This window comes from Miniopterus natalensis, chromosome 17, assembly GCF_054644295.1.
Source record: "Miniopterus natalensis isolate mMinNat1 chromosome 17, mMinNat1.hap1, whole genome shotgun sequence".
In the NCBI taxonomy this organism is placed as follows: domain Eukaryota; kingdom Metazoa; phylum Chordata; class Mammalia; order Chiroptera; family Miniopteridae; genus Miniopterus; species Miniopterus natalensis.
In genome coordinates, this window is record NC_142097.1 from 20,656,106 (window position 1) to 20,675,691 (window position 19,586).

The window sequence follows — 19,586 nt, forward strand, 5'->3', positions numbered from 1 at the left end:
TGCTTTCTTCTAAAAAAAAATAAAATAAAATGGCTTCAGGAAATTTGGATTCATTTTTTTTCCTTATCTAATTTCTCTCCCCTTTCCCCAGCAAAAAAACCCACCATGGCTCTGGTGGGTATAGCTTAAAGCTACGTGGTGATAGTTTACGCACACACACATACGCGCACACTACACACACACACACACACACACATATACACACGTACAAGGTGGCATCATTATCATGAGGAGTAGCATAGGATGGCATGAAGGTGAGGGCAAGGCACTGGGAAATCATGTGGCTGTGGCACTTAGTTTCTATGGCAACAATAGTATGATAAAGATTGTGGAATAAACTCTCTGATGGATCTAGGAAGTATAAACATTGAAAAAAAAATTGAGATTGTGCGCAAAACTATCCAACTGAGAAGATCCATGCAAAACCTAAAGGCTCTGACAGTTTGGGAGGAGTCCCCTGTCCCCTGTAGCTACAGGGCAGACATAGCTGAGCACCATGTCTAAGGCCTGATTGTTAGAGATGCTGAGTTCGGTGTAAAAATCTACAACCACACCAGATCTCTTACACTAAGGGAAGGGCACGAGGTTGAGACATGAAATAAGGATGTTTGGGTGGGTGCCAAGAACTCTGGACCCCCAAGTGCCTTCAGAGAGGGAGGCACAGCATGCCCTAGGGAAGCAGCCTTCCCAGGCAAAAAAGCATTTTGATAGCTGAATGGTTGCCCTTGTGCCAGCTGCCTCACAACCTGATGCTGATGTTCCTTAAGACTCAAACCCATCCCCTTAATAAGAGTTAGATCCCAACATGGCCCAGAGGTGAAGACCTGTTCCCAGAGGAGATCGCCTGTAGGCAAACGTTTCAGCACCTCATCAATGCATATTGGCAGAGCCTGGGGAGCAGCTATGGAAAAGTATACTGGGGAAAGAGGTTCAGTGAAGGAAGATGAAATAAAAGGCTTGATCTGCCTCAGATCACAGACACTCAGCTGGTGGAATGAGAGATCTTCAAGGGCTCAGATCCCACAGGCGTGAAAGGTCAAGTAACCCCACCAGGTTATTCCCACCCAAATGAGGTGGGGATAACTGGAAGAGGTGGTGGGAGCCATCACCTGGGAGCTTGTTAGAAATGAAGCGTGTCAGGCGTAGCGCAGACAGACTTTCTGAATCAGTATCTGCTGTAATTATCAGCTGAGGCCTGTGGTCAGCTCCAGAAGTAGGGACCACAGAAGCGGGTTTTACACTATGTTTCTTTCTCTCCTTTCCCATGTGGCCTTAGGAGAAGTTTGGGGAATGTTTCAGATAAAGATATTCTGTTTGGGAGGGTATGCTGCGGACAGCTGCTATTTGTCCCTCTGGGACCCATTCTCCACCCTTCTTCACCCTGTTCTGGACCACGGGGGATTGACTGGGTGATATCAGTGGGTTCCCTCGCCACTTGAATTCTAGTTGATTTGGTTCATGGGAGCAATGGCTGAAGCTTAGCCGGAGGGAGGAGAGTGAATGAGGCAATTTTTTTCTCTCCTGGCTGTTCTCTTGCAGGTGATGCAGGCTGGCTGTGTCCCACAACTTAAGCTCCTGGGAAACAGCTCCTTGACAGAGGTCTTTTAGTCTCCTGGTTCCAGTAACACTGCCTCCCCTCGCCAAGGCTGCCAGCCCCTCCTCAATAGCCCCAAGCTGTCCCCTGTCCCCTGTCCCCTGTGGCTTTCCTACCCTCTGTCTACAGCTTTGTAACCTCTTCTCTAATTACCCATTTGAATGTGCCTTGTGTTTCCTGCCAGGACCCCTGGCTGAGACCCCAGGTTAACAGGATAGACCCAGGAAAGGTAGCATTTACCAGGACTTCTCCAAGGTTCCTGTGAATCCCCTGGGGATCTTTATACGATGAAGATTCTGATTCAGTACACCTGGGATTCATCCATATTTTCGTAGAAAGGAGCTATTCCATACCCTGCGACTCAAAGTGAGGTCTGTGGACCAGCAGCTCCTGTTAGAAATGAAGCATGTCAGGCGTTACCCAGACAGACTTTCTGAATTAGCATCTGCTAAGTTACCAGCTCCTTCGGGGGACCCAGGAGGCTGCCATTCTTCAGTGTTTTCCTTGATGTTCCCCAGAGAGACCCCCTCACCTTCTCAGCTGCTTCTCATTACATTCATGTTTCATAAAAATTGAGCAGATTTTTCTGGATTCACTCTTTTTCTTTGAGTACCACTTCTGGGGCCAGGGTAGAGACAAGAGTTATATAGTGAGGCCAGAATTTTCTTTTCTTTTTACTGCCACTCTTTTTAGGTATTTACGGCAAGAGTCTGCACCCCTTTTTGTTTATCTGTGACTCATGGTTACTAGCTAATGTTTGGCTGCATCTCTACAATTTTTATCCATGTTATAAAATATTGAGGGAGGAACATTTGTGATCCAGATTTACTCTAACGTCTACTAGCCACAGTCCTAAACTTTATATGAATTATTGCATTAAAGATGTCAGCATGGACAGCTCTATGTATGGTAAATAATTCAAGACAATCCTAGGATCTTTTAACATCATTCATTTTACAACAGGTAGATCTTGCATTTTTCTGTGAATGTGTCTTGTATTTAAACTTATGAAGCAAATTTCTCCTTTCTGGAGCTAATTGCCAGACTGGTTCTCATGTGTGATAAATGAGTCTACTCAAGTTTGTGCTTCTTGAGTAAGAAGTAAAAGTCTATATTCTGGGGAGAAGATGGGATTGGTTTTTCCAAATAAATGGAATATTAACTCCTTCGAAGAATCCTTTTCTAGGTCATATAGGTCGTTTGGCTTGTGATTCTTTAGAGCTTGCGGTAGTTTAGAGGAAGCAGTGACAAATCATAGATTTAGTCTCTAAGCAGCAGTGGCCTAGGAAGGCCATCCTACGAACTCGGTAGACAGAGAAACAGCTGGGGACAGCCGACTCTCCCACTGGCTCTCACTGAGGTTAAATCTAGAAGCGAATACTTATCTCAGGGACAGAGACAAAAAGAGAGCTCCAAAGGGGACAGTAGGAAGTAGAGATAAACAGCAGAGTTTCACAATAACCCCCCAAATGTACATAATAACAGATTGCTTAATCCAGCCAACGAAAGGAAAAGGGGAAGTAACAAGAAAATGAGTGTTCCAAAAATTATAACTTGCTCCTGACAACATTCGCTGTGGTTCTCTCTTTGTACCCTGCCTGTGCTCCCCGCCCCCCTTTAAGGCCTCGCACAGGGCCCCCTGACTGGCTGTCCGCCACACCCGCTCTGCCCCCACACGCAGGCATTTCTGCTTCTGCACTGTTTGAAGGTGAAGACTGGGAAAGGCCAGCCCTAGGTTTCCTAGGTTTCCAGAGAGCTCTCTGAGTGCTCTCTGTTCTGTGCAATGTACCAACCCCTCATATCGCACACGCACACGCACACGCACACACTCAGGCACTGAGAGCCTTTCTCTTATACCACCTCATTCTACAGCCATATCATGGCTTTTCATGCTTGGCCATTCCTTGTACTCATTCAGTCACTTATTCGAGGTCTTTCTGTCACGTCCGGCACTATATACCCAGCACCGAGATCAGCTAGAGTCACACACAGGCAGGGGCAGGGTCTCCCTCGATTATCTCAGACAGGAGCCTTCCCAGTTACGGCCCTTCAGATTAGACAGCTCTGTTTCCATCCTGGGGCTGGCGAGAGCGAAGACTCTGTACAACAATTGGCTCCACTGCTTGTGGAGTGATCTCACGCATGTCCCTCCTGTCCGAGCTCGGAAACCAGAAGATGCTGTCACACTTGGTGTGTTCATCCAGCCCCTTAGACGCCTTGGTGACCTGGGGTACACTCTGCTTCCTCATTTCTTTTGGAGCTTCATCTGTTGTGCTGATGAAAACAGCAACTTCCTTTTAAAAAAGAACTGGCATAGCTCTGTCACATGGGTCCCCACATATTCGAAATACAGTGTATCCTAGTCTAGAAAGTGCCACCCCACACCCTGAGCCCATGAAGCCTCCAGAGTCAGGAGGGATGTGAGGAGGACTTCCTCTGACCTCTGACCCTGCTCCTCGTAGGTACTTGACCTTCGGATCTCATTGCGAACCACTCTGGGAGCTCTTTCCTGAATACTGGGCTAGGAAATGAGGAAGGCCCTGTAATCCAAGTCCTAGTCAGAAAGTAGTTCATGAAAATCCAAAGAGTATTCCTGGGCAACCTTTTGTCCTTGGAATGATTTTTTTTTTCTTGTAGCAGTCCCTGTGTCAGTGTGGAAATTCTTAGCTTGGTCAATGATGCCATGTTGCCTCTTCTCAAAGTTACTTTTTCATAAAGGTTTTCTGGGCTACTGTCTGGAAGATGGTTTACTTGCTATTAAAAATGTAAGGCACCCAGCAGGCATGGCTCAGAGGTTGAGCATCGACCTAGGATCCAGGAGATGGCAGTTCGATTCCCGGGTCAGAGGACACACGTGGGTTTCAGGCTTGATTCCCAGTAAGAGGCATGCAGGAGGCAGCTGATCAATGACTCTCTCATGATTGATGTTTCTATTTGTCTCTCCCTCTCCCTTCCTCTCTCTGAAATCAATAAAAACATATGAAAAAAATTTTTTAATGTAAGGCACACATGCAGGTTTTTCTAATAAAGCAGATTCAACTATTAAACAGCTACATACATATAAGGTGTAACATTGCTCACCTCATCCAAACATAGAATAATGCCCATCAAGATTATTCAGGAAAAGAAAGCAGTCTAAGCCTCATTTTTTGTCATCATGAGCAGGCTGCACACCTCACAAACTTCTTCAGAGGCTCCTTTTCATAAATGTAAAAACCCTCAAATGACTCTCAAGGAAACACATTCTGACCTTCTCCCTATTGCAGTTAAGTTGCAAACAACATTTTCTGCTGTCACCAAGGTTCTTTAAAAACAGCTTACATTGGCCCTGGTCGGTGTGGCTCAGTCGGTTGGAGGGTCATCCCGTACACCAAAAGGTCATGGGTTCAATTCCCAGTCAGGGCACATACTTAGGATGTGGGTTTGGAGCGTGTATGGGAGGCAACTGATTGATGTTTCTCTTTCACACCTATGTTTCTCTCTCTCTCTCTCTCCCTCTCTTCCTTCCTCTCTCTCTAAAATCAATAAAAAAAACCACACATATCTTAGGGTGAAGATAAACAAAAAAACAGCTTACATTTTTATCTGGATACATTCAAACTTCAGAGCTCAGCTGCTCACATAAGACTAAACTAGGCCAAAAATGGCTAGTACAGAGACTGCAACAAAGCTTCATTTTGAGGGTGTTTGTGAGACTTTTCATCTCAGGATATGTTATGCAAGCCTGAACCATCATGAACCCGTGTGTTCCTCTCATTGCAGACCACTGTTAGGAACTGTACATTTCCAAGGCAAGCTCCCATTTTCACCAGCTTCTGCTGTAGTGGAAGGGCACTGCCAGTGGAGCAGCCCTTCCACCCGGCTGCCCAGGGCCTGCGAGGTGTAGATCGGGGCTCAGTAAACATTTTCGGTAGAAGACCAGAGAGTAAACATGGTGGCTCTGTCAGCCAGAGTCTCTGTTGTAATAATTCAGCTCTGCTGTTGTAGCACGAAAGGAGCCAAAGACAATGCATAAATGAATGACATAGCTACACACCAACAGACTTTAGATGGACAGTAAACATTGAAATTTGTCTAATTTTCACATGTCACAAAACATTACTCTTCTTTGGATTTTCTCAAACTTTTAAAGATGTAAAAGCCATTCTTAGCTTATGGACCTAACAAAAACAGGTAGGAGGCTGCATTGGACCCATGGTCTGTAGTTTGTCAACTGCTTGTATAGAGAACTGGGAGGTGGTTCTGAGAAACTGGGCAAGTGTCATAGATGACTCCTTGATTTCTTCTACAGACTGTGGCACTGGGTCCATAGGCAGACTTATAAAATACATCAATGCCCCTTGAGAGAGAGTGAGTCATTTTTAATGTATTAACTCAGTCCTTCACATTGTGGAAACACTACCTTGCAGAGTATTTCTGGAGTACATGTAACCCGGCCTAATGGTATATGAGAAGAAAGGGTGGAATAATTAGAACATCCTCAGAGAAGATGACAGTCATCCTTATACATGTTAATCCAATCAGTATTAGAAAGCTTATCTTCTACCAGGCCCTGGGCTCGGTGCTGGTAACGTAAATGTAACACAGTTCCTGGTTTTAAGAAGCTCACAATCTACTGGCATAATGGGCGACAAAGACAATTATGACTCTGTGAAGTGAAAGGAAAGAACAGTGCATGGACCATGGGACACCAAGGACATGGGTACCTGAAGTCAATGGAAGTTAGATTTATTCCTAAATGAGGTCACGCCTGAATTCAATCTTATTATTTATTTTTATTTCTAAATAACTTCAAACTTACCGAAAGGGTAAGTGTGTGGGCAAATATAACGCATGTTGATGTATAAAACAATGAGTCTTAGAGATTAAAAATATTTAGGCCCTGGCGGTGTTCTCAGTGGTTAGAGCATTGGCCCGAGCCCTGAAGAGTCATGGGTTGGATTCTCTGTCAAGGGCATGTACCTGGGTTGCAGGTTTGATCCCCGCCTTGGTTTGGGGCATTTGTGAGAGGCAACCAATCAATATGTCTCTCTCACATGGATGTTTCTCTCTCTCTCTCCCCCCCCTTCCACTCTCTCTAAAGATAAATGGAAAAATATCCTCCAGTGAGGATTAACAACAACAAGATTTCCTTCTTTTTTATGGCCTAGTAGCATTCCATGGTGTAAATGTACCACAGCTTTTTTTTTTTTTTTTAAACATACACATTTAACTTTATTCATCATTGTCACTTAAACCTTGATTTTATAAAACACAAAAAGACGTTAAAAGTTCTGTATCACCAGAATTTAGACAGGAGAAATAGGGACAGCTTTGGAAGTGTAAATTATATACATTAAAGTCAAAGAATTGGAGATTTTTTCAATACGGAAACTATACAAATGAAATAAATGGCACAAGGACCTTCTAGGAATATTTTGTGATTGTGGATTATCAGTTACTTTAGGAATAAACAAAGATTCTGAATATTCAGACTCCTTTTGCTGTTTCACATTTACCTATACTGAGTCAAGCTACTTGATAACCAAAAGGTCTGATTTAGGAAGACATTTAGCTTCATAGCAAAAGTTTTCCATCTCCAGTTACCTCCTTCAAAGGAACTGACATTACAGTGCTGATGTAATCTGCTGGTTCCCTTTGACAATGGGCAAAAAATGACAACCCCATGGAAAGCCAAACAGGTACCAAAAAATGGACAATATACACAGTTCAATAAAGTACAATGTTAAGTTTTCCCCATCTAAAAATTAATCAATGAAATAGAACATGAACTACAGTTACTTGGTCTCAGGAAACACATCAAGAATTCCGCCACTGTTCCCGGCTCATCTCAGTCATTGACAGGGATTTTGTAGGCCACCATGCTGTTCACTTTGTGGATTGTAGTCGTGAAGGAACGCAGACAGACCTGCTCAGAACTGGTAATGAACTGTGGTCCTGACTCTTCCCACTTTTCAGGTACAATCAAATCTTTGTCTGTATAGATCAGCAGATCGAGTGAACAAGACACTTCCAGCAGTGGCAGAAAGGTCACGGTAGCTGTGATCTGCCTGATCACGGAGTGGATCTCATCTTGGATCGCTTTCTGAGACTTTTCTCTGGGCGCACTGTCATCTTTGGCAGTCTTGTCACACTCAATATCAAACTGCCACCTTTCAAGGACCTCCCCGTTCTCAATGTTCAAGATGACTACCACCAGCTTCTGCACTGAACACTTGTACAGCCAGTCTTTCAGTTGCTCCACCACATTGTTCAGGTACTTCATGAGCTCGGGATCAGTGGTCACAGGCAAGGTGAGTCCGTATTTCTGCACGCGAGTAAAGGTTTCAGACGGATAAATGCCACGCTGATATAAAATGCTGTTGATACCAAATGAGAAGAACTCGGCCACGATGTCGGTGCTGCTGCGCAGGGTGATGCCCTGCTCCCGGGCCAGCTGCAGCGCCATGGCCAGGCCCCACCGGCGTGCGCACCCCGCACCGGAGACCGCATACCACAGCTTTTTTACTCACTCATCTATAGGTGGGCCCTTGGGCTGCTTCCACATCTTGGCTATTGTAAATAGTGTGGCAATGAACATAGGGGTGCACATATCCTTTCGAATTCAGGTTTCTTCCAAAATATTCCCAGATGTGGGATCACTGGGTCAAAAGGCAGTTTCATTTTTAATTTTTTTGAGGACACTCCATACTGTTTTCCACAGTGGCTGAGCCAGTCCGCATTCCCACCAGCAATGCTTGAGGGTTCCCTTTTCTCCATATCTTTGCCAGCACTTGTTGTTTGTTGATTTATTGACGGTAGCCATTCTGACAGGTAGGAGGTGATATCTCATTGTGGTTTTAATTGGCATCTCTTTGATGATTAATGACATTGAGCATTTTTTTCATACGTCTACTGGCCATCTGTTTGTCCTTTTGGGAGAAGTGTCTATTCAGGTCCTTTGCCCATTTTTTTGGCCCATTTTTGGTGGTCGTTGTTAATCCTCACCTGAGGATATTTTTTCCATTGAAATTTAGAGATAGTGGAAAGGAGGGAGCAGGGGGAGAGAGAGAGGGAGAGAAACATCACTGTGAAAGAGACACATCGATTGGTTGCCACCTGCACGACCCCTGACTGGCGTTGGGGATCAAACCTGCAACCCACGTAGATGCCCTTCACAGGGAATCAAACCCGTGACCCTCGGTGCGCAGGCTGACACTCTAACCATTGTGCCACACTGGCCAGGGCATTTTTGCCCATTTTTAAGTTGAGTTGTTTGTCTTCTTGGTGTTGAGTTATAGAAGTTTTTTATATATTTTGGAAATTAACCCCTTCTCAGCTGTATCATTGACAAATAAGTTCTCCATTCAGTGGGTTCCTGTTTCATTTTTTTGATGCAAAAGCTTTTTAGCTTGATATAGTCCCATTTGTTTATTTTTTCCCTTGTTTCCCTTGATCGAGGAGATATATTGGCAAATATATCGCTATGAGAAATGTCTGAAATTTACTGCGTATGTTTTCTTCTAGGATTTTTATGGTTTTGAAACTTACATTTTAAGTCTTTAATGCATTTTGAGTTTATTCTTGTGTATGGTTTAAGTTCATGGTCTGGTTTCATTGTTTTGCATGTATCTCTCCAATTTCCCAATACCATTTATTGAAGAGACTGTCTTTACCCTATTACATGTTCTTGCCTCCTATGTCAAATAGTAATTGACCATAAAGGCACAGGGTTTATTTCCGTGCTTTCTATTCTATTCCATGAGAAAATTATAGGCCAATACCCCTGATGAACATAGATGCTAAAATCCTCAACAAAATATTAGCAAATCAGATCAAGCAATACATTAAAAAAATCATACAACATGATTAAGTGGGATTTATTCAGGGGATGAAAGGCTGGTACAATATTCACAAATCAATAAATGTGACACATCACATAAACAAAATGAAGGATAAGAATCCCATGATCATATCAATAGATGCTGAAAAGGCATTTGATAAAACCCAGCACCCATTTATGATAAAAGCTCTCAGCAAAGTGGGATTATACCTCAACATAATGAAGACCATACATGACAAACCCACAGCCAACATCATACTCAATGGGCAAAAACTAAAAGTGTTTCACTTAAGATCAGGAACAAGACAGGGATGTCCACTTTCACCACCCTTCTTCAACACAGTATTGGAAGTCCTGGCCATAGCAGTCAGAGAAGAAGAAGAAATAATAGGCAAGGAGGAAGTAAAACCATCATTGTTCACAGATGACATGATATTGTATATGGGAAACCCTACAGACTCCACCAAAAAAACTACTGGACCTAATAAATGAATTAGGCAAAGTAGCAGGATACACAAATTAATATTCAGAAATCAGTGGCATTTTTATACACCAATAATGAACTACCAGAAAGAGAAATTAAGAAAACAATCCCATTTACTATTGCAACAAAGAAATAAGGTACCTAGGGATAAATTTAACGAAGGAGGTAAAAGACTTGTACTTGGAAAATTGTAAGATACTGAAGAAAGAAACTGAAGAAGATACAAGTAAGTGGAAGAATATACCGTGTTCATGGATAGGAAGGATTACCATCATCATTAAAATGTTTATACTACCCAAAGTAATCTACAGATTCAACGCAATTCAGACTGCACAAGGATGACACATAAATCTGTGAAGTGCTCCATATTAAAAAAAAAATTAGACTTTTTAGAAGTTCATTTCACAGGAGATAGCAACTACTCAGAAACCAGTTATCTTACAAGGGTCGATTGTTAGAAATAATGCTTTTATGATGTAGAGTAGTAATTCCTTTTCTGAAACTGCAGGGATATAGAATAATTTGTCTCTATCAATTCTTCTTAGACTGAGATCTGTTCTTCCTGAGGCATCAGAACATACAGATGTTTCCTTGCCCTGGAAACCAGACAGAGCAAAAGACTGTGGAAAACAGCTGGGTCAGCTCCCCTTGGATCTATCCCAAACACAATGTTTCTTTCCAACCCTGAAAATCGACGAACACTGTCCACCATGATGTGATTGCCCATGATATCTGATGTATCTCCAATCCGTATTAACAGATCAGATTCCTCATTGAGCTGAAAATTTCTTCTCTTCCTCATTGCTCTTTGAAGCTTAAGTTTATATATGTTTGCATTAGGTGCTGTGCTGCAAAGCACAGCAATATCCTTGCAGGAATAACCATTCCTCAAGAAAAACTGGCATTTCTCTGTTATAAAAACCACCATCTCCTCCAAATTCAAGTACCTCTTAAACTGAAAGTCACCTAGAACACCCTGAGACCATTCAGCTTCACACAGTATACTCAGGGACTCAGGGGGAATGTTAGGTGGTGGGTTTTCTTTGATTTTCTGCATTATTTTTCGTAGGTAGTTGCCTATTGGATCTGCATTGCGGACCACTCTAATGAGCTCTTCTCTAGGATACTGGTCTCGGAGACCGGGGAGGCCACTGCACTCCATGTGGTTAGTCTGAAAGTAGTCCAGAAAGATCCAGAGAATTCCACGGTAATTCTTTTCTTTCTGAGTGATGGTTTTTGCCTTCTCGTACCAATTCCCATCTTCAACGCGGAAATTCTGAGCTTCATCAATGATGATGTGTTGAATCTTTTTGAAGTTAGTATTACCCATGAAGGTTTTCCGGGTCACTGCATGGCAGATACCTTTTTCACTGCAAAAATTAAAAGGACACGATCAGGTTTTCTCCAGGTATATAAAGGAGGAAAATTACTCTATCATATTCCTACGAACACTGGACTGTTGTTACAGATCCATTTACCATCCTACTGTCAAGGAACAAAGTTATTTGAGTAGAGGGAGATATGGAATGAATTCAAACTGAACCTCATGCGGTGACAAGATCCAACTGCTTACCCGATAAAGTCCCTCAGAGGCTGGTTCTCACAAACATAGAGAATTTCATCTTTCTCAGAACCCAACATATTCTTGATCTTCTCCATGATCTTCATGGCCACGATTGTCTTCCCTGATCCAGGTAAACCATGGATAAACAATTCTCTGGTCTTGTGAAGGTTCTTTGAGACAATCTCATACTGTTGGGCTGTGAGCAGATTTAAAATCTCACAGCCAAGCTGGTCACTCAGGAAAGACCTGAAGCTGAGCAAGACGATCACAAGGCACTGCAGTAAAGCTTCCATTTGCTGGGTGTCTGCAAGGTCATAGGACTCAGGGTAATCAATCAGATAGCCTGAACCTTCAGAGGACTCCGCACTGTTCTCAGGACTCAGATGGAGAACCTTGGTCATGATACACAGCTTCCCAGTATAGCCCCCCATGTTCACCAGCTTCTGCTTCAAAGTAAAGGCGGTATGGGTGCAGTACAACTGCCCGTCCGCATCCTGCTCCCTGAGAATGGTATAGAGAATCGGGGGGCTGTTCTGTGTTACCAGCAGAGCGTCACAGATGACTCCCTGCTTTTCTTGCAAGTTCAGGTCCACAGCCCAGCTTCTAGAAAGGATCAAAATTCCCTGGGAGAAAGGATGCATTTGCTGATTTATTAATTCCTCCAGACCTTCATGCTCTGAGGACAGCTCCTCCCAGAGGGATTCGGGAGTACATCGCAAACCTTCTGATGGCACTAGATACGGAGAGAGTTATAAATGTGAGGTCAATATCGTATTTATTTTTATGATTAATTATAATTAATAAAAAGCAATTATTACACTTACACTCAAACATAATTAATCTTATGATAAATTAAAGATTTTTTGGTATATGTCCTTTTTGTAAATATCATTATTATATAATAAAGGAAAAGCAGCCTTGAAAATCTGGCACACTTCATCTAAACCTATGTGCTTATTATGACCTTGGGAAATTCCTTAGTTTTTCTAACACTCTGTTCCCTCATTTGTAAAACAAACAAACAAACAAACAAAACTCATTAAAAAATAACACATTTTGGGCTACCTGTTCGGGATCCCTCTCGCTATGGCGGGAGCTTTTTCTCTCCTTCATTAAATTTTTGCTTTGCTTAAAAAAAAAAAAAATAGCACATTTCCTATGGTGAGGAATAAACAAAATAGCATAAAATACCTGGCTCATTGTAGCTGCTTGGGAAAAGTTAGTTCTGTTTCCCTTCCTACTCTCAAAGTACTTGAATCTCAAATTTTCCCTAAAAAGTCCCATTGACGGAGGTAGAAGGAGCCCTCCCTGGAAGAAGGTGCTCATTAAAAATAGCGTCCTAAAAAATGTACACACACTTTGAATAATTATAAAGGCAGTGTTTACTGAAATACATTTCATTTTCAAAATTGAGCTATCAGCTGCTAAACTGTGTATACATTTTTGGGGGACACCCTGTATTTGCAGAGAAGATGGAGCCCTGTTAAACCTGTTATTAGCAGAGAATCCCCTGTGGCCCTGGACTGGGAGATCCTGAGGTAAGGCCCTGAGCTAACTCTCCTGAAGCTAAACTCTGGCATCACTCACTTTTACAGATAAGGGTAAGACTGCATTCATCACAAAGTCTCCCTTTGTCATGAGGGAACAAGGAACAATTATGTGACATGAGGATAAACTCACACTGTAGGGTTTTAAACTTATTTCAATGATCATTTGTTCCAGCGCGGGGGGGGGGGGGGGCGATGAAGAGATTTTTATCCTGTTGTGCTGGTGTCTGATCACAAACCAGACTCAGATTTGTAGTGGTAATTTTAAGTTAAATTGCACAAATTTCATTGGTAATTGTTTATTGTTCACTGTTGCTGGTGCTTTCCACTTGTACCAGGTGTTCACATGACTTGATTATGTCTGCAACCTGGACGGTAGCCAGTGGGAGACGGCATCCATTATGAGACACCCAGATTTTAGAGGTGTTGAAAGGTGGGGGGAAACACATCTTAGAATGAACGAAATAGAATAATACAAGGATATGTTTAAAATAGAACTTCAGAAACCAAAAGAAATATAAAATAAGAAAACATAATTTGTTGATTGTACTAAGGAGTTTACAAATATCTCTGGGCCTCACAGCTGTGCAAGGCAGATATACTCATTTATTCTCTTTTTTATGAGAAATGGGAGCTCAGACAGGTCACACCCATAGGAAATGACAGAGCCAGCATCCCAAGCCCAGACCCTCTGTTGTTTCCACTCTACTGTACTGCCCTGCAAGTCACACAAGCTACCCCTCGTGATAAATGGAGAAAATCACTAAAGCATTTCTTTTTTAAAAAAATTGTTTGTGTGTGTGGTTTTTTTAAACATATCTTTATTGATTTCAGAGAGAGGAAGGGAGAGGGAGAAAGAGAGAGATAGAAACATCAATGATGAGAGAGTCATTGATCAGCTGCTTCCTGCACAGCCCCGAACTGGGGATGGAGCCCCCAACCGGGGCACGTGCCCTGACTAAGAATTGAACTGGGATCTCCTGGATCCTAGGCTGATGTTCAACCACTGAGCTACGCCGGGCTGGGCATCACTAAAGCATTTCAAAGCAAATGTGTTGTATCTCATCATTGAGTAGGTCTTATTTTTCTTTAATTATATAATAGGACATGCTTCCTAAGTAAATTATGTGAGGGCAAGAAGTGTCCCTTTCATTTCTTGATATTCCACGTGACAATTAGCAAGTCACAGGGAGCAGAATTGGTGTTCAATAAATGCCATCTCTCCACATACATCCGAGTTGACACACTCCCCATGTGCCTTTGCAGAAGTGTGCTGAGACTCTGATATCGCCTCCACTTTTGCCACCCGATAAGCTCCTTTCATCTTTCACAGAACTGCCCTGTCTGCCCTTCTCTCCTCAGGCTCCCATAGAAATCTGTATCCATTCTGAGCACTAATCCTACTATGCTATTAACCTCACTCACCCCAATCTTTTGCTATTATAATAATACTACAATAGGTAACCTTGTACATTTGGTATATATGCGGTATATGTGAAGAATAAAGTCTCAGCAGTGGCATTACTGGGTGAAAGGGTAAATGCATTTGTGTTCCTATAGATATTGCCAGTTTAGTGGGAACTAGTAATGTAGGAGAAGGCTTGTGTTTCCCCAGCACAGCATACACAGTAAAAGATGTCAGATTTCTTTAATGTTTTTACATTTCAAAGATAAAAATGGTATCTTGTCTTAATTTGTCTATTTTAATTAATAAGCAACTTTTCAAGTGTTTGAAAGCCATTTGAATTTTTTCTGAACTGTCTTTGTTGATTTTTCTGTTAAGTAGTTGTTGATTTTTTATTTTAGACATATTGTACCAAATCTTAAGACAAAGGACACCATTAAGAAAGGGGTCCACCCCAGTCTTTACAATCTAGAGCAGTTACTTTTCTTTTCTTGTGTGTCATCTTCTCCACTTTCTTGAGAGGTGAATCTATCATAAACTAAATTCTCATATGTTTGCATCTATTTCCAGAACTTGTATTCTATATCCTTGGTCTAATTATAGGCCAATATTTTTTTTAATTTTTATTAGAGACTTTATAATGATTTGATGTCTAGATAGCCCCCCGTTTTCTTTTCCTTTTCAGGTTTTTATTTCTTGGCTCTTCTTGCTTATTTACTTTTCCACTGGAACTTTAGAATAAAACTGCCTAGATTAAATTAATCTCTTTTTTATTGATATCTCATTACATTTGTAACATGAGAACTGATAACTTTATGATGTCAAGTAGGCAAACCGTAGTTCCTACCTGAAAATAAAAGTTGCTGGAGATCTTCCTTGTGTTCCAGGCCTTTCATGGAGTACACTGGTCTGCTAAGAGGAGGCCCATTAGACAGACTCAGCTGAGATTCAAAGTCTTTGGACAAACGTACAAGATCTTAAGAAAGGAAAAAATCTCCTGTTATTCTGACATGTTAGTTCATCTTTTCACCACTGAAAGAGGCCTTACAAGTAGGTGTATTCTACGACTGTCTAGGTAGTGTGACTTGAGAGATAATGGCAAGATAATGCCCATTCACCCTGTGTAGACAAGTGTCTTTATTGCATATGGAGGTTGCCAATGCAATGAAGAGACATTATTTGGAAGTTTGAACGTGTTTCCCATTCAATATATTTCTTCACTATGTTTAGATAGCGTTTCGTTAGTATTTCTTTTATGGTATGCGGCACATTCTTTTAGTAAACATCTATGTATATGTAGCTTTAGTAAACATCTTTGTATATTTCCGTGGTGTAAGTAAGTATTCCCACCATGGATAATTTCAAGCTTAGTGTGATATCACTAAGTGCAGAGTTGAGAAGAAACACACAGTGGCACAGCATTTTATAATATTTCCACCACACACATATATGTGAATAACTTCATGAGCAAACATACAATTCAAATGTAATGAATAATTCAGAAGTGGTGAGTTTGGGTTTGCTACGTTTGTTTTTTATATAATTTAATTGTAAGTTTATATAACTTACTTTTTAAAAATGACTATGTTTAACCACAGGATCACAAAATTCCTGAAATATTAATAAATGACTCTGGAGCCAGTAAGAGCTACTACAAGGCAACAGTTCCTCCGAATTTTCTTTTCATCTTCCAATGTGAAAACTGCCTATTGTAAGACACTTGATTTGGGCTTCTAATTACCTAACAAAATTTTATCATGTATGGAAAGCAGGATACTCGGAGATTCAAAAAAAAAACACCATGGAGTTTAGTGGGTGTGAGAAGTTCAAAGTCACAGAAAACAAAAGAAAGCCTGTTTAATATGAAGGTGCTAAAGGAAACAAAGGGCAGAGAGGGCAGTACTTCCCCCCTTACCTGGGTCTGTGTCCACCATCATGCCCACCCATTCCTCAGTTGTCAGGCTACAGACTTTCTCGCCTTTCACAATCCATGACTTGGGAGCCTCTGAAAATACTGCGCAACAGAATTTCTTCACTCTGATCACACAAACATAGCCATACAACTCGCCCTTGGCTAACACGTCCAAGAGTTTGACCTTGAAACTGATCTGGCATTGGGATTGGCAAAAATGGACACAAGGTAATTTGTTTATTGCACCTTCTATTTTCCTTTTCAAAGAGTCACGGTCAACTTTTTCTTTCGCACATCCCAGAACTTTCTTAGTCTTATCATCCACTCCAATAAAAAGATACCCTCCCCCAGAGTTTGCAAATGCAGAGGTGTACTCTGGAATTATGTTTTTTACGTACTCTAGAATGTGTTTCGTACTGAACTGCTTAAACTCTACGTATTGAGACTCAGGAAAAGGCAGGATTTCACCATACTCAAGCTGATCTCTTTGGAAAATTCGGTAAGCAGGATTGGAGCAGTGGAAGTTTTGCTCTTTTACCCTGAGAATTTTATTAGAAGGTTCTTTCCTTGGAAGCTTTGCATTTCTTTTCCTGGTTTCCAGGAAACTAAATGCCTCCCTTGAATTCATGGGCATCACAGAAGTGCCGGATCTGAGGCATAAGGAAGAATCCAGGCTGCAAATGCGAGGCTTGGAGGAACTGGCTTCAGAGAAAGGGCCAGTGTTCCAAGATTTAACAAAAATGTAGAAATGCCTCCCTTGTTGCTTAGTCTCAAAGAAAGCCTGCAAATCTGAAGACTGGATAAGTGTTCTCAAAGACTGCTCTAAGTCCAGTCCCATCTCCACAGGATGCTCATCCTTGTTTGCCATTTCCATCTGAATCACTCCTCCTCCTGAGTTTAACAAAGCACATGCAGCCTCTAAAACTTTCCTCTTCTCTTGGTCTCTTTGAGTTTTCTGCAGCTTATTTCTGTTTCCTTCCCCAAGAGTTACTTCTCCTACACTGATGACCAAGTCTGGGAAAGATAAGTCCACCACCAAAGACGGGTTATGTTCCTCCATGTTCATTCTGCAACAGAAACCATTAAAATACATCTCATGTTGATGAAGAATTACACAGTACATAAAAATACATTCATTAATTTATTTGAAAATATTTATTGTGTTCCTGCTAAGTGCTGGGGGCTGGAGATTAAGTGGTAGATCAAGAATGAACATAGTCCTGGCTCTCAGAGCTTATTGTCTGAAAGGAAACATGGTTGAAGAAAGCAATTGTGGGGGGAGGATTCTGCAGTAAACTACGTGAGAGGTGATGGAGCCCTGGGCCACGGTAGCGGCAGTGGGGATGAAGAGAATTTGAGCATATAGGACAGATATTTAGGAAATAAAATTAGCATGGTCTGCCCTGACAAGATAGAAATCAGAAGAAAGGATTACAATTTAGTAACTGGGTTTTTAACATAGGCAACTGGGTGGTTAGTGGTATCACTTATCGGCACAATACGTTTTTTAATTGACATCTTCAATTAAATTTGGGTGGTGGACATATTTGTGTTCATTATGTTATCCTCTGTATTTTTTGTAAGTTTGAAATTTTTCAAAACAAAAACAAAAACCTTTACTTCCAAAAATGTAAAAGGGAGCAGGGGCTATATATTTAGATCATTAGTAGGAAGTGGTTGAACTTCTGGACTATACACGTTCTTGGGACAGGGGTAGAAATGAAGATGGCCAGGGCAGGGGGGAGATCTGGTAAATGGGGAAAAAGGGACCAATGGATTCTACGTCATTGTGATCTCCAAGAACTTGGATTTGGGAGTAGTTGACCAAATCAATAAAACTCAACAGTACCATGGTGTCGAGGGGGCTCTCAAAATGCTTAGGGTTGTGCTGCCACCTGCACATTCATTTTTCTCTTTTGCGTGATTATAGACTGAAGAATGTGATCAAAACATTCCATTCTTTGATTTACTAATATAGGAAATGTTCAATGAGTGTTCACTGTGGGCACACTAAGTGCTGTGAGAGACACAGAGAACCTGTCTGTTGGAGATTTATGGTTTAGGTCACATCAAATTACCATGATATAGCTTAAACAGCACATGGAGAAAAAGCCATAGCACTAAATGCCTATATTGGTACAACAGAAAAATAAAAGTAGTGATTTCCTTCAAATTTTAAAGAACTTAAGAAAAAAACTACTATGTCACCTGCCCACACACAAGCCTTGCCAACCCACTTTCCAGGTGAGTCATGCTCTGACCCACCCTCCTCCCAGGCACACATCTCCAGATGTTCTGGAAGACAGCACCAGGGGACAGGTGAGAGAAGGGGCTCCTTTGTGTCTGGAAGTTCCCAGTAGGGAGCCTGCTTTGTTTCTGGCTTTTCAGATAAATAGGTAATTCACTGTGGAAACAGTCCAAACACTTTGAAGGTTTCAAAGACTCAAGGTTGGAATTTCTTACTGGGCAAGGCTCTTGTTTCCTAAAAACCCTTCTCCACCTTCTCTTTTTGTGTCTCCTACACCTGACAACCAGAGCTTGTGTGGGATGGTTTGGGCTTCAGCATGGACTGTCTGGGTTACTCAAATTTCCTTTTCTCTCCTCCTTGTTAGAATATTAATCCATATATGGAGGTATTTCTGGCACTACAAGCACCATCCTCATGGAGTCCTCTAACTAGAGACCTGTCCACCTCCCACACATGTAGAAGGCTTGGCCTTACAGGGACCTCTGCTCCCTCCTACTAGATGGCCCCAGCTGACCAGCCTCGAGCCAGCAAAACTCTTGAGTTGGCTGATATAAGAGAGACAATAAATGAGCTGGGTCAACCAGAGTGTTTTGCAAGAGAATTTAAATTAGGAGCCACAACCTTGGCCAGGTGGCTCAGCTGGCTGGAGTGTTGGCCTATACACCAAAAACTGTTGTGGACTTGATTCCCCATCAAGGCACATACTTAGGTTTTGGGTTCAATCCCCGGTAAATCAAATGCAGGAAGCAATTGATTGATGTTTCTCTCTCACATCAATGTTTCTCTCTCTCTCATACACACACACACATTTCCTCTCTCTATCTAAAAATCAACTTAAAAAATCAATTGTATTTCTATGTACTAGAAATGAACATGTGAAAAAAAAAATTTTAAATTATAATATCATTTGCAGTCATTCCCAAAAAACTTAGGTATAACTCTAACAAAACTTGTATAGGACTAATGCTGAAAATTCCAAATGAAAGAAATCAAGGAAGACCTAAGTAAAG

At 41.6% G+C, this 19,586-nt stretch overlaps 1 protein-coding gene, 1 non-coding gene and 1 pseudogene across 2 annotated transcripts; all 3 read right to left on the reverse strand.

Annotated features, from left to right (window-relative positions):
• Positions 1-7,417: 7,417 nt before the first annotated feature.
• LOC148091247 (mitotic spindle assembly checkpoint protein MAD2A pseudogene) lies at positions 7,418-8,042 on the reverse strand (annotated as a pseudogene).
• Positions 8,043-9,432: 1,390 nt separating this feature from the next.
• Positions 9,433-19,048, reverse strand: LOC107532599 (schlafen family member 11). The gene is made up of 4 exons (XM_016207037.2): positions 16,332-19,048; positions 15,264-15,392; positions 11,474-12,197; positions 9,433-11,270 (listed from the first exon to the last, which is right to left on the reverse strand). The coding sequence occupies exons 1-4, from the start codon at positions 17,449-17,451 to the stop codon at positions 10,442-10,444; spliced, it is 2,802 nt and encodes a 933-aa protein (XP_016062523.2). The 5' UTR covers positions 17,452-19,048; the 3' UTR covers positions 9,433-10,441.
• Positions 14,818-14,961, reverse strand: LOC148091248 (small nucleolar RNA SNORA81). Its single transcript, XR_015715985.1, has one exon. It is a non-coding gene; the product is annotated as a small nucleolar RNA SNORA81 (small nucleolar RNA).
• Positions 19,049-19,586: the final 538 nt, after the last annotated feature.

Coding starts and splice junctions, on each gene's coding strand:
- LOC107532599 (XM_016207037.2), bottom strand. CDS start 17,451: ATGTACTGTGTAATTCTTCATCAACATGAGATGTATTTTAATGGTTTC. Junction 15,393..16,331: donor GATGGTGGACACAGACCCAG/GTAAGGGGGGAA, acceptor TCCTTTCTTAAG/ATCTTGTACGTTTGTCCAAA. Junction 12,198..15,263: donor CCAGCAACTTTTATTTTCAG/GTAGGAACTACG, acceptor CTCCGTATCTAG/TGCCATCAGAAGGTTTGCGA.